At 62.5% G+C, this 13993-nt stretch overlaps 1 protein-coding gene across 1 annotated transcript in view; it reads right to left on the bottom strand.

The window, feature by feature from the left end:
- Positions 1-4004: 4004 nt before the first annotated feature.
- The window catches only part of CASZ1 (castor zinc finger 1), a 52785-nt gene continuing 42796 nt past the window's right edge, over positions 4005-13993 (bottom strand). Inside the window, exons 14-19 of the mRNA XM_088023051.1 lie at positions 12712-13050; positions 11002-11200; positions 10099-10270; positions 8215-8366; positions 7910-8051; positions 4005-5107 (exon numbers count right to left, since the gene is read on the bottom strand). Of these exons, the coding sequence (XP_087879177.1) occupies positions 4005-5107; positions 7910-8051; positions 8215-8366; positions 10099-10270; positions 11002-11200; positions 12712-13050 (2107 nt within the window). The remainder of the gene's footprint in view (positions 5108-7909; positions 8052-8214; positions 8367-10098; positions 10271-11001; positions 11201-12711; positions 13051-13993) is intronic.

Raw genomic sequence — 13993 nt, 5'->3', positions numbered from 1 at the left:
GCAGCACCCGGAGCAGCCCTGTGGTCACGCCACCCCCTCACCCAGCTGAGGTCCGGGCTTGGCTCCGCGCCGCCCCTCAGGCCCCACGGGAGGGCTGCTCGGCCCACCAGGGCCTGGGAAGCTCCAATAATGGTTTTAATTTGTTGAACTTGTGTTTTATCCCATAAATTAGTCACTGTTTTATTTAACAGAATCGAGATATCCACAAACAATAGGCGAGTTCCAACTTGAACATTTTAATAAGACAGAAAAAAGTATATATTTTCGCGTCTGTTACAAACATATTTATGTAAATAGCCTGTGGGCTGCATTCCAGGAAGAAAGAAGAAAAGGAAGGGCCTTCTGTGCTGGGGCTGGGCCGGGAAGGAGGCCTTGTGGTGGGAAGGACATGGGGCAGGGTGCTGGGCGGGTGCAGACCCGGGAGACTGGGAGGGAGAGGCAGCCCCCAGCCCCGGCCCCGGGAGCAGGGCGCCGTGGGGCCTCACCTTCCCGGCCCCCAGTTCCTGCTCAGGAAAGTGGGTGTGCTCAATGCAGGGCTGTGACCCGCAGGGAGATGCCCCTCCAAGTGGAAGAATGTCCCCGCCCCCGCGGGGCTCTGGGATGCTTTGGCCACCTGGAAGGACGTCAGCTCAGGGCAAGGCTGGCAAGATGGTGCCGATGATGAGGGTTAGTGGGAAGTGGGTCACCATTTAGAAGTGTCAGGGCAAACAAGGCATGAGGCCTGCACTCTGGGCCAGGCCTGGTGGCGGTCCACGCACGCTTGCGAGGGAGCCCACCTGCCCTGCCCCCCCCCCCCCCCCCCGGTCCCTGCCAAGGGGCCACCAGGGCCGGCAGCTCAGGCCTGGGGCTGGTGGCTGAGGACCTAGCAGTCGGCCCCCTCTGGCTCTGCCCCGCTGTGCTCCAGGCAGGAGCCGAGCCAGCATCCGGATCGGATCCGGGTACGCGCCGTTCCCAGCCCAGGCAGGTCCCTGCAGGAAGGAGGAAGGAACCGAAGAAGGAGGCAGAGGGATGACCCTGCCAAACGCCTGCCCAGTAGCCCTGGCTGCGAGAGGTTGGGGCTGGCCAGGGTCTCAGGGGGCGCGGGGAGCCCATGGAACCTTTGCCTGCGGCCAGAGGCTTCCATGCCAGGCAGCTGTGCCCTCTGGCAGCCGCTGAGCCTCACGCGGGGGCTTCAGGCAGGGCTGGGGAAGGAGGCCACCCTTTGGGTGGACAGGGCCTGAGCTCCCCACCGTCTGTCCCCAGCAACTTGGAGGAACTTGGCTCCGTCCCAGGGTGGAACTGCTCTGCCCCGTTCCTGCCAGGGTTGAGGGGTGACCGGCTCCCTCCACTCCTCCCTGCCCTGTGCCGTCCGGCACCGCTGGGTCCCCGCCAGCCACTTGGGGCTGGTTTTAAAACTAAAAGATAACTTGATAGATTTTTTTTCCAGTTTTTATTGAGTGAAAATGTCAAACCTTGCATCAGTCATGCAAAAAAAAAAATCAAATAAATAAAACACATATATTAAATTTCTAATAGCACTAAATTCAAGTGGAAAAATATTCAGTTAACCAGGTGCCGAGGAGACCAGATTCAAGTAATCAGAGCACACGCTGTTCAGTTCGGTTTTCACGTTCTGCATTTTTCGTCTCAAAACCTCTCTATATATCTCTATATATCTATATATGTATATACATATAGACACACATGTGCATACATGTTATTTTATATTTATATATATACACATACATAGTTATAAAACATTAAAAAGAGCATTGGTGGATCAAGCATTGTTTTCCCCACAGAAAGAAAATAAAACAAAAATTACACATTAAAATTCAAAATGAGCTAGCAATGGCTTATAGTCCTAGTGTGCAATATGAAGGTTACAAAAGGCTAGACTTCGCACTGTCGGCATCTTCGATTTTTTCTTTTTATTTTTTCGTTTAATTTTGCTACATTGAAAAATGTTTTTGTGTTTTGCTTTTTTGTTTTTTTTTTTGTTTGTTTCTTTGTTTTTTTCCTTTACAAAACTCCCTCCACACACCCAGCGGTTCTGCGGTAGGGCACAGAGTCTGGGCGAGTGCTCAGCAGCAGCGTGGCGCCCACAGAATTCAGGAGGCTCTGGTAGGGGCTGTTTTAGACAACGATTTGCTGCCTGATGAATCAGGTACGCTCCGTCTGACTGCGCCTCCCTCCCTGCTCCCTCCCCAGTGCAGATGATCCTGGCTCTCTGGCTGTGGGCAGCCAAGAGGACACACACACACACACACACACACACACACACACACACACACACACACACACACGGACCAAAAAAAAAAAAAAAGGAAACCAGTGCCCCCTGCCATCTGGGGCTCCCCTTGGAGATCTGTGGGGAGGCTCTGGGTGACAGGCCTCCTCCAGGCTGGGCTTGGCTCTCTCCCTGTGGCTGAGTCTCAGGGTCCCACCTGAGCCAGGCGGGTGGCCAGGACTGGAGACACCGGGAAGCCCTTGTCCCTGTGCCGCCCCCGCCCCCCGCCCCCCGGCAAGCTGGGCTTGGTGACCACATCCACTCCGGGAAGGGGGCACGTTTTGCAAAGGGAAGCAAATCTGGATGGGTTGCACCAGTAAAGAAGCATCCCAAACAAAAAAATAAAATAAAAACAAACTGGAAAAAAAAAAGCCCTATAAAGCCACACGCATAACCAATAGAGAAAAACTCAAATGTTAACTACAAACTTGTATCAACAGTAATAGTCCTTTTTCCTTGTTTCTACAAAATTCAAGTTAAAAGTTGGAATCACGCAGCTCCCGTCAGTGCTAGTGTGAAGACAGACAGCCTCAAACTGGTAAGGCCTCTAAAATAAATGCGAAACGAAATCCCACGTGAGCGATTGCACTCGGTCTCCAACCTCAGGGCTGGTCCGAGGCGGGCCTGTGCTCTCGCGGCCCGCCTGCCTTTTTTTTTTTTTTTTTTTTTTGTTCTATGTAGAATAATAACCTTTACAGGAAAAATACTGTACAACTTTCTCGCATTTTTTCCCCCATTTTGAATATTAAAGCCCCAGACAGTGGTATCCTTCCTGTTCTCACCACGTGGGTGGCTGAGACCCCTGACGGGCCCAGCACCCCAGCACCGGCTGCTCTTGGGTTTGGAAGCGGACGCAGCCTCGGCCTCCCCCCGATCCTGGGGGGAGAGGCTGGGGCCTGGGAGTCCCCAAGCGACAGGCGGAGGCGCGCCGCCTCCGGGCCCCAGCCCTTGGGAGCAGACACCAGGGCCGGGCCCTGCAGTGGGGCGCAGCGCCCCGGCCCCCGGCTCGGCTAATTCCGTGAGGTTCCCTGCGCGGTCCCTGCAGTGTCGCCAGCGCTGCTGCCTCTGTCCTGCCTGCCCCCCCCTCCACCCCCCAGGGCCGGGAGGGAGCGTCTTAGCTGCACGAATGGGAGGCCCTGCCAGATGCTACTGCGGCCCGCCTCGGGGAGGGGTGAGGGGAGGGGGTCGCGGTGACTCCCAGCGCCCTTCCCGGTCCTGAGCAATGAGGAATCCCACCGGGCGTGGTCGTGAGGCCCGGGGGTCTCCGGCCGCGGGGAGGGCACGCGCGGGGCGGCTGCCTGGTTATCTGCGCCCACCTCGCCCTCGGGGTGGGGGTGGGGGGGGCCCTGCTCCTCGGTCCCACCCCGGACAAGAGCACCTTCTGTTTCCCTGAAGAAGATCCCCGAAGTGCAGCCAGAGGAGGGTCGCTCGCAGCCGGTCCTTCCGGCCACTGGCCGCGCGCCGCGGGCGGGGTGGGGGCGGCCCGGGAGCACCAGAGGGAGGGCCCCCCCCGCCTCTGTCCTGAGACGGACTCGGGGTCCGGAAGCACCGGCGGGGCCGCCGCCCCGAGCCCCGCAGCAGGGGCGACCTTCTCGCTCTGGACCGAGGGCAGCGTTGCACATAAATAGCATCTCTTACGAAAGGAATGGCGACGGCCACCAGGGTGGGGGGAGGGGCGGGCGAGGCGGCCCCGGGCCCGGTCCCCGCGTGCCCCCCCCACCCCCCGACGGGCCGGCTAGGGCGAGGCCGCGGCGGGTGCAGGGGCCGCCCGCTCCGGGCTCTGCGCCCCGGGCCCCCCCCCCGCCGCCGCCGCCTCGGGCAGCGACTCGTCCTCTGAGTCGGTGCGCAGGTCCTCGTCGTCGTCGTCGTCGTCGTCGTCCTCGTCCTCGTCGTCGTCGTCCTCGTCGTCGTCGTCGTCCGCCTCCTCCTCAGGCAGCTCCAGCTCCTCTTCCTCGTCCTCCTGCGATGACTCTCCGGCTGTGGGCGCAGGCGCGGGCGCGGCTGGGCTGTCGCGGGGTCCGGGGCCGTCGAGCGGGCCGGGGTCGCCGGGGTCGCCCAGCCCCAGCCCCCCCGGGCCACCGGCGGCACCGGCAGCGGCGGCGGGCGGCAGGAAGAGCGGGGCAGCCCCCGGCTCGGCGCCCAGCGACAGCGCGCCGTCCAGGCCGATGGCGGGGCCTGGGGAGGCGGCGGGCGGCTCCCCGCGCTCCTGCTTCTCGTGCTTGCGCTTGTGCGAGTCCATCTGCGACATGCCCACGACCGTGTGGCGGCAGCCGGGGTAGGTGCAGTGGAAGTGCGAGCACTTGAGCTTGTACTTGCAGTCGGGCACGGCGCAGTCAGCGCTGGAGCTGAACTGGCAAAAGCCCGCTGCGCTGATCACGTCCTGCTTGCCGTGGTGCTTGCGGTGCGCCGTGACCTTGGTGCTGTCGGTGCAGCGGAAGCGGCAGCGCAGGCAGTGGAAGTGCGTGCTGCTGCCCGAGAAGGGGCAGTCGGCGAAGTGGCAGCGCAGCGAGGCCTTGAAGCGCTTGAAGTCGTCCAGCACCAGGTTGTCCACGCGGTCGTGGTGCTGCGCGTGCTTGTACATGTGCGTGCGCCCGCAGAACTTGTAGCCGCAGTTCTCCCGCGTGCAGTGGTAGTGCGTGACCTTGAGCGAGAACTGGCACGCTGTGTCCTTGCAGTCCTCGTAGAGGTCGAAGCGCCGGAAGCCCTCCAGCATCATGCCCTCGTCCAGCATCTTCCGCGAGGAGGCCGTCTTGCGCCGCTTGCCGAAGGGCGACATGTCCTCAATGATCCAGAAGCGCTTCTTGGCCCCAGAGGCTGTCGGCAGGGAGATAGTGTTCCCTGGGGAGGGGCGGGGGGGGGGCGGTCAGTGCCCACCCCCCCCACAACTCCCGCACACAACCCCCGCCCCAGGGCACTATTCCCCGGATCACACACCCACGCCACCGGGTCCCCAGTCCTGGCACCACACGGCCAGAGGGTGCCCCTCGGGGGTCAACGCCTTGGCTTCCCCGGGGTGGGGTGGAGGGGGCTCTGGGGGCCTCTCCCCCTCCCCCTCCCAAGAAGAGCCACGGAGGCCCCAGGCTTCCCCTCACATCATCCCAAGTCTGCAGGATGAGGGCACCGGCATCCGCCTGGGGTGGCAGAGCAAGCAGCCCGGGGCGGGGGGGGGGGGGGGCCGGGGGGATGTGGTGGCTGCTTCCCGGCCAGTTTGGGTGGGAAGTGAGGACACGTCCCCGTGCTAATTGAAGCTGAAGGGGGAATCTAGGTCGGCAGAGTATAATTACCCAGGTTGGCCGGGGGCCAGGACACCATCATGTACCCGCCTCTAATGAGGGACAGGCCAGTTCCTTCTCCAGCTGGCTAACCAGTTTCCCCGGCTGCCCACCTGTCTGCACAGGGGACCGGCCTACTTGCAACAGGGATGCCAAGCGCCCCAGGGCTGTTTGGGACTGCAACTCCCTGCCCCGAGGGGCACCCTCCCCCTCATACCAGAAGGTTCTTTAAGGTCTCGTTGGGGTCTTCTGGCCCCAGTCAGCCGGGAGAGTGCAGCTCTGCTGAGGGGCCAGGGCTGGAGCAGGAGCTCAGCCAACAGATGGGTGCCCATCTGTGCCCTCCCTACTGGATGCAACTGCCTCCCTAGACTTAGGATGCCCCATTGCCAGGGCTGCCTGGCCAGCAGCGTGGATTTGCTTCTGCTATCCCCTTTCGGGGATGCACCGTGGCCCCTACTGCTGCAGGGTGAGGGGCGTGGCACAGGCCACTGGGGAAAGGGCAGCGCTCCTAGCGCTCCTAGCGCTTCCTACCCCACACCCTAGAAACCAGAGAGAAAGCTTCAGGGCCCGGCCGTAGCCAGGGTCAAGGGTGGGCATCCTCCAGGCTTCTCCCATGTGGCTGATGTGTTCAGCCCGCCCTGAACCTGCTTAGAATGCCCAGCTTCCGTGGCACCACTGGGCCGCATCGTCCACTAAGGGAATAGACCCAGTCACCCACCCTTAGCGGGTGAAACCAAGGTCTGCCATGGGGTGGGGGTGCCCAGCAGAAGACAAGGGAGGGTCTGGGGCCAGGAGACCCAGATGTGTGCGGAGTGGTGGCTGGTACAGGCTTCTGCCTGATTATGGCAGCAGCAGCTTTCCATGGGCTGAATCCCACAAGGCGGGGGACCCCTTGCCCTGCTCTCCGCCACACCCCCAGGTCTGGCACAGTACCGGCCTGGCACTCAGCAGAATGTGAGGCACAAATGAGTGAGGGAAGGCACAGAGCCGGGTTGATGAGTACACCCCGGAGGGGAGAGGAGGGCAGGTCTCATCCCTGCAGGGCATCAGATATGTGGGGGGGGGGGGCTTGAGGGTGGGCGCAGGAGGCGCCTCTGCCATTGAGCACTGCCTGGGGCCTGGGCCACAGAGATTCCCCCCTTCTTCCTGCTTGGCCCCAGGGATGGGGGTTCAGACTGACGTCAGGACCCCGCCTGGACCCAGGGCTGGGCAGGGGTGGAGAGGAGCCGTCCGCAGGGCAGAGACTAGGCTCTCTGGTCTTGGGGGTTGCTGGGCTGTGAGGGGCACAAGGCGGCCCTGACCTCAGGCCGGCAAGGCCACAGGAAAAGGTCAGGCCCCGGGATCACGGCCTTGAGGGTCAGCCGGGGTGACAAACACCGGCGGGAAGGTGTGTGCGAGTTACCTGCAGCGTCCTGAACTAGGGGGGCGTCGCTTTGTACTGGACTTGGAGTGGCAGTGGCGGGCGGGAAGCGGGGTGGGCTGCTGACAGGGTGGCCCAGGCCCCGGGGGGCTCCGAGAGTGGCACCGAGCAGAGAGTATGAGAGACAGGGCGGAGAAAAGAGGCATGGGAGGGAGGGGAGGGGCGCCCGGAGCACGGCCGCTGAGAAGGATGGGGTCAGTGGGGGCGGCGGAGCCACGCGGGCGGCCTGGTCACCGGCGGCGGCAGGAGGAGGAGGAGGAGGAGCCGAGCAGCCTGGAGAGGGCGGAGAAACGCAGGGGGGGGGGGTGGGAAGGAAACCAAAACAAAGAAAAAACAAACAAAAAAGAACCCAAATGAGAAACCCAATGGCAGAAGCAAGTATGATATGAAAACACGTGGACAGATGAGCAGAGAGGCGCCACGAGAGAGTGGGGGAGGAGAGAACGGGAGGGGCAGACTGTGCAGGGGGAGGTCACGGTGGGCTCGGGGAGGGCCTGCGGCCAAGCCCAGCGTGGGCGGGAGCCCAGTCTGGGACGATGCCGGCCGCTGGGGGTGCTGGGCCCGGGGCTACGGCAGGTCCCCGGCCTACCTGCCCCCCTGGGCGGGGGGGGGGGGGGCTGTGCTGCTCTATTCGGTTAGCGCTCAGAGAGGACAAGCCTGGGGTCCTCTCCTGGAAACCGAAGCCAAGGGCTGAGTGCTGGCAGGAGGTGGCCTCTGTGACCCGTGTCCCACAGACCCGCTGGCTCTGCCACACCCAGAGGCTGGCTCTGTCCCCCCTTTGAGGCCACTTGACCATGACCTTCCAGTCCTAAGACCGACCCAGCAGTGCCTTGGGCCTTGGGAGGAGGGGCCTGGCCCAGGCTGGAAGTCTCCGGGGGGGCCCCCCCTGCCGCGGTCTCTTCCTGGCCTGCTGCTGGCGCTGTCCCAGCTCCCTGGCCACGCACTCACCTGCCGCCGTGCTCTCGTTGCCCACTGGGGTGCTGGAGCAGCTTCGGTCCATGGTGGACGACTCGGAGGACACGGCGCCAGGGCTGCAGCCCGTGTAATCCATGTACTCGTCTGTCTCCGTGTCCATCAGGCTCGGGGGGCCCTGAAAGGAAGCGGGGGCGGGGGGCCCTGAGGAAGCTGGGCTGGGGGTCTCGCTGCCTTCAGGGCGGCACGGGCCCCCCACCTGGAAGTAAGAGCGGGACAGGGTGATGCCCTGTCGCCACCCCAGGCGGAGGAGGGAGTGGCGGCCGGCCAGGGGCTCTCACCTGGGAGGGGGGGACGCGATCGAAGTTCTTCCCCAGCATCCTCCGCATGTGCTTCCGGGCATGGGAGGTCATCTGGTGCTTGAGGAGGAAGGAGAACTGGCAGCCCTCCCGGATGCAGTGGAAGTGGCTGTTCACCTGGTTGTACTTGCAGCCTGCGGACACAGCCCCGCCTGGCCGTGAGCACCCCGCACCGGCCAACGCTTGCTGCACCTGCTGCGTGTCGGTGGCCTTCTGCGCACTGGCGTCCGGGGAGAGGGCACGTCTCCCCCAACCCATGGGGGCATTCCTCTGAGGAGGCCTTGTACTCCACCCCACCCCCAGGTGGCAGGAGGGCATGTGACATGGCAGGCTGGGCCCCCAATGGAGAGATCCCAGGGCTCCAGACGAGACCCTGATGACCCGTCCGCCAGGTCAGCCCCCTCCCAGCAAGCAAGACATGTCTCCACGTCTCCTCTGGAGAGCCCGGGTGCCTGTCCCCGGACCTGTTTAGGTCTCTGCCCTGCCCCCACCCCACCTCCGCTTGGCTCTGGGCTGAGAACAAACAGAGCCTGGGCAGGGCTGAAGCAGTGTCGGCACAGGGCAGGTGAAGGCCTGCCCGTTGCCATGGCACCGGGGCTGGCCAGGTGTCTTATATCATCCCCCAGCTTTGTTTGGCCCCAACTACCACCCAAAACCCCCAAAGTTGAGTAAATACGGACAGCTAGGGAGCACCCCAACACCCGTAAGCTGAGCCTGAGGACAGCACAGGCCAGCGAATGTTGACCTCTGTTGCCACAGTTACCAACCCTCACCCAGACCATGAATTCTTTTTGAATTAATACTTGAAAGAAAGGTTTGTTTCCTGCCCTTTTCTGGCAGTTGCCCTGAGTAGCTCACCCTTCCCCTCTGGAAGGGCCAGTCTGCAGACGCAGCAGCCCCACCTCTGGTCCCCCAAGGCCCTGCTGCTCCAGCCACCTGAATCCCAGCAGACCCGGCCTGCAGCCCAGATGTCTGCCCCGCCTGCCTCGGGGCCACCTGCCTTCCAGTTTCCAGTTTGTTGCTGGCAGATTCCTGCCCCACATCTGCAGGCCCAGGAACATGTGGCTCCGTCGTGGGGCACGTGGGTGGGCTCTGCCCTCTGCCCGCTCATCCCAGAGCCCCCTCCCCAAAAGGCATCCCCCAGGGCAAGCTGGGGCCAGGGAGCAACTCGGGGGGCCCTGGGTCGGGGGCTGTGGACGGCTTCCCGGCTGAGGCCCCAGCTCTCACAGCAGACTCCGTTCCCTGGCATCTGCTGCTAAGCTCAGGGCACGTGTGGCCCAGGTTGCAAATGCTCTGGGCTGACCTGCAGCGTACCTGCTTGTCCCACCAGATCCCTGCCACTAAGCACGGTGCTGGCCAGAGCAGACGCCCCAAACCCTTACTGCCACCACCCCCCACCCCGCCACCTCCTGCAACAGCACGCTCTGCACGCAGCCATTCCTCAATAAACATCTGCTGCACGAACACACGAGCAGACAGAGCAGGGTCCGTCCTGGACAAAGCCCTTGTAGTGCAAGCCCTGGAAAGAGATCCCAGGGCGGGTCACTTCAGGAGCTCCTACGTTACAGGCACGGCCTCGAGGGAAAAGGAAAGAACACCGGGTTCAGGGCCTGACTCTGCCCATGTGGCATTTTCCTCGGGGGGAGGGGGTGGTGGCTGGAGTGCTCTGAGTCACCCTCGCCCCTCTTCCTGGGCTCTTTGTGTTGGACAGTGTTGCCCACGTGACAATTCCTAGCCTGTGAGATCTGGGACATTTTTAAAGAACTGTGGAGCCTGAGAGGCAGGGACAAGAGGTGGGTACTGGGAAAGGGGGTCGAGGCTGCACCCCTGCCACAAGCCACCACCCCCAGTCCCGGCCGCAAGTACCTAGCCTGCCACACTCCTCACGCTTGGTGAAGTACTTGAACCCGTTGGCTGCCCGCCGCTCGGCTTTCTCGTGCTTCTTTATGTGCCATGGCAACTTGGTGGTGATATTGGTCACGAAGTAGCAGCCAGTCCGGAGGCAGTGGTAGTGTCCACGCATCCGGAACTCACAGTGCTGCGGGGAGGGGCAGGGGGGTCAGGAGCAGGCGGACAGCCTCCGTGAGCTCCCACCTGGCCCCCGCCTCTGGGCCATGGTAGGCCCTCCTCCGTGCTCAGAATCAGGAATCGGGTACAGACCTTTCACGTGTGCAAAAGCAGTATTGTCCCTTTTGTCATTTGACTGAAACATCCGATCTGGTGAACTTGCCAACTGCCTCCCATCCCACACCCAGAGCAGACATCACTAATCTATCCCCGCACTCTCTCTGCATCGCCCAGCTCTGGGATCAGATTCCTTCTCAAAGCGCTCTACCAGACAGCCTCTACCAGTCTCAGGGTAGGCCTTTATTAAGGTGAACTTGATCTGCCCTTCCTGTCTGGGGCACGGACAATTGAATCTCTAGCTGCCCAGTGGGCCTAGAATTGTAAAATTCTAGGCGTGTGGGGAAAGGGAGCCCAGTTCCAGGACGGGCGGAATGATGCCAAGTGTAGAGCAGCTGTCCAGCATGACGTCCCCACTGAGGGCCGGGATGACATGATAGACCTCACCAATGGAGCCCCAGTCTGGACCCCTGCCCAGGGGCCTCCAGGGGCCAACAGTGCCCTTTCCAGGGACGGGAGGAGGCCAATTCAAAACGGGCGTGAGAAACGGAATCCCTGCCAGGAGGAGCTGGTCCCGGGCCCTGCCCCCCGCCCCGTGCTGACCCCCACCCCCCGGCCCTGCCCCCGCCCCCTCCCTGTGCTGACCTGGTTGGGACAGAGACACTGAAGTGAGTAGTACGCGAACTGGTCTCGCACGTTCACCAGGTTGTTGTTGGGGTTGATGTGGTCCAGGCAGTGCGACTCGGCCTTGCCCGAGGTTTTGCAGACATACTTGCAGTTCCCAAAGAGACAGTGGAAGTGGAACTTGCTGGCATACTTGCAGTCCGTTGCGAGACAAGGATCGCTGGAATGAAACCACAGCCCAGAAGGTCATTGGCATTCCCAGGGCCCTCCACATGGACATCCTGACATTTGTCGTGTTGGGGTTCTGCTCCCTCATCCCCTGGGGTGCAGCCCAGAGGACTGGCCCCTGGGCTGCCCTCCTCCCACACCACAAGTGGCTTTGGCCAGAGGAGACTACAGATCCCAGCATGCATTCCTGCCTTCTTTTTGGAGCTCGGATGGTGCAGGAAGGATTGCAGTGTGCAGGCTGCCCAGAGCATTGCATGCTGGGACACGTAGTTTCCATGGCCACACCTCAGGATTATAGATAAGGACGGCTGCAGTAACCTCTTGGATGTGAAACTGAGAGAGGGCGCTGCCAGCCCTGGCGGGGGGCCAGTGAGGGCCTGGCAGGCCTGGCACAGGCACTGCACTGGGTGTGGCTGACTGACAGGGTGCAGATGGGTGGGCAGCCCTACCAGGAAACTCTGCTACCACGAGGCCTCGACCAGTGGGGATGCGTGCCTGGTGTCAGGTGCTGCCGAGGCGCAAGGCTGCTGGGGGCCCCCCAGGGTCGGCCCAGGGCGTGGGGCTCCCGCCCACTCAGAGAACCTCACAGGCCAGCTGAGTGGTGGAGCTTGGGGGGCGGAGGGGTGCTGGGCCGAGCCCCCCCCCCCGCCCCATGCCAGCCTACCCAGGGAGCAGCAGCCCTGTCCCACGGCCTGCCCCACTGGGCGGCAGACAGGCGCCGAGGATGCTTTGCCGCAGCCTTCGGCCCTGGCCGCCCCCACGGCCACCACTTCGGCCCTGGCCGACCGCACTGGGGAAACTAAGAGGGTTGCCGCTGAGGGCGAGGGGGACCGGAGAAAGCTCAGGGAGGTATGGGGAGGAGCGCAGGTCCCCTTCCATGCCGCAGGCCCAGCCCCAGGTGCTCAGAGAGGGAGGACAGCTGCCGCTCAGGCGGTGTGTGTTCACATCCAATTTATTACTTTTATTGAGAACAGGAAGCCGCACATGTAACGATACAGAGTCACCGTTCTCGCCACAAGGCGCCACCACCATCCAGTGAGGAAGGGCCCTTCCACCCCCGAGAGCTCAGGCCATCGTGCAGATGGGCGCGGGCCTCGGGGGGGGGGCGCCTAGCCCCCTCGCCCCCCACCCATGACTTCGCTCGTCCCGCAGAGGCTCGGCCGTGGGCGCGAGCCAAAGAGACCCACAAGGAGGCCTAGGGCAAGATGCGGCCCACCACTCCCAGCCCACCCAAACGGGTCCTCACAGTGTCACCACTGCCCCTCGGGAACAGCGGCCGCCACACCCCACCCCCCCAGCTGGCCGCTCTGGGAACAGGCAGGGAAGGCCAGAGAAGCAGCATCTTTGGCTAGAAGGCCATTGCCCGATGAGTGTCCCAGAGAGGCTGGGGACAGCCAGGGCTAAGTGCAGGGTGAGGAGCAGAACCTCTGCGGCTGCCCTTACTAGAACCTACTCCCGAGACACGCGGGGGACACGGGACTCCCGGCTCATCGAGGGACTCACTTCTCCTGGAACTGCAGGAATCCGGGTTTGACCTGGGGCTTGGCGTTTTCTAGAGAAGTCGTTGCCAAGGGTGAAGTGGGCAGGTGAGGCACTGACGCTGGAATCTGAGGCATCTGGGGTATGGTGGAAGCGAGCTGCTTCCAGGCAAGCAGCGTGGGGGTGGAGGGCACGGCGGCCGGGCTGGGAGTGGGACCTTCCAGAGAGGAAACCGTGGCTGTGGTGACAGGAGGTGCTGGAGGGGACGAGGGGGCCAAGGCAGGTTTGGTCTCCGCAGCCGAGGCGGGGAAGGAGGCCTCTGTGTTTCCCTTCACTGCTCCTCCCTCCGTCCGGAAGTGAAAGCTGCAACAGGCAGAAGCCACGTCTCAGGTGGGGAGTGACGAGGGCCCCGAGCAGGTAGCCTTTCCGGGGGTCTGACCCCATCACAAGCCTAGGGGCCCAGTGTGCCCCTCCCCCCCTCCCCCCGCAGTCCCCAGTCCTAGGCGTGACCCTACCAGGAAGGAAGGACTGACAACAAATGGCCGTATCCTCTGGTCCTCAACTTGGGCTCCTGGCTCGGCCCTAACTGTACCTTCCTACATGTGACCTTCCTGCTATGGCTGTCCCTAGCTCCTCCTACACAGAGCGGGGCGGGGTGGTGGGGGAGACAGGGACAGCAGGCCCTGGCGCATGAAGTCCGTGCTTCCAGAATCTGCTCTGAGAATTAAAGGCGGTTCTCAGCCTTCGAAGTTGGCTCTTCTGCAGACGAGCAGCTTGGGCTGCCTAAGCAGTGAGCAGAGCCTGAGCGAGGGCCCAGCAGCCTCGGTCTGTTTTAAATGTCGACAAGTTCTGGGTTCAATTATGCTAGGTGGCTGGCCTGCTGCTTTTCAGCTCAATGGGTTTACAAATTAATTTCCTTATTTTTAGGTCAAAGAGAATCTACTAGTCTACAATACTGTGGCTGGGAAAGGTCTTCCCCTAGGGTCCCTGCCTGGGTCAGAGCGGGGTCTCTCCGGCTAACTCTGCAGGGAACATGTGTGGTCAGGCTGCCGGCTGCACTGGGCGGGGGGGGCAGAAGCAGACCCTGCTCCGGGTCTCTAAGTGGGGCCTGGATGGGCTCAGAAGACCCTGCTAGGGGTCTTCCCTGAGCAGGTGGAAGGGCGGGGAAGCCTGCCTTTCTTTCAGGCAGTACCTTCTAAGAAGCCAGCTCAGCTTCTGAGGTCTGGTGGGAGCTGCACACGGGTGTCTGCTTGGAAAGCAGCTAGAGGGCCCACGCAGCCCAGAGCCTAGAGACTGGCTGGGATGA

The sequence above is a fragment of the Eumetopias jubatus genome, unplaced genomic scaffold, assembly GCF_037043125.1.
Source record: "Eumetopias jubatus isolate StellerSeaLion01/CBP00866 unplaced genomic scaffold, mEumJub1_p1.0 scaffold_4, whole genome shotgun sequence".
NCBI classification, from domain to species: domain Eukaryota; kingdom Metazoa; phylum Chordata; class Mammalia; order Carnivora; family Otariidae; genus Eumetopias; species Eumetopias jubatus.
The sequence above is the reverse complement of the archived record's forward strand: the minus strand, read 5'-3'. Positions and strand labels throughout refer to the sequence as shown.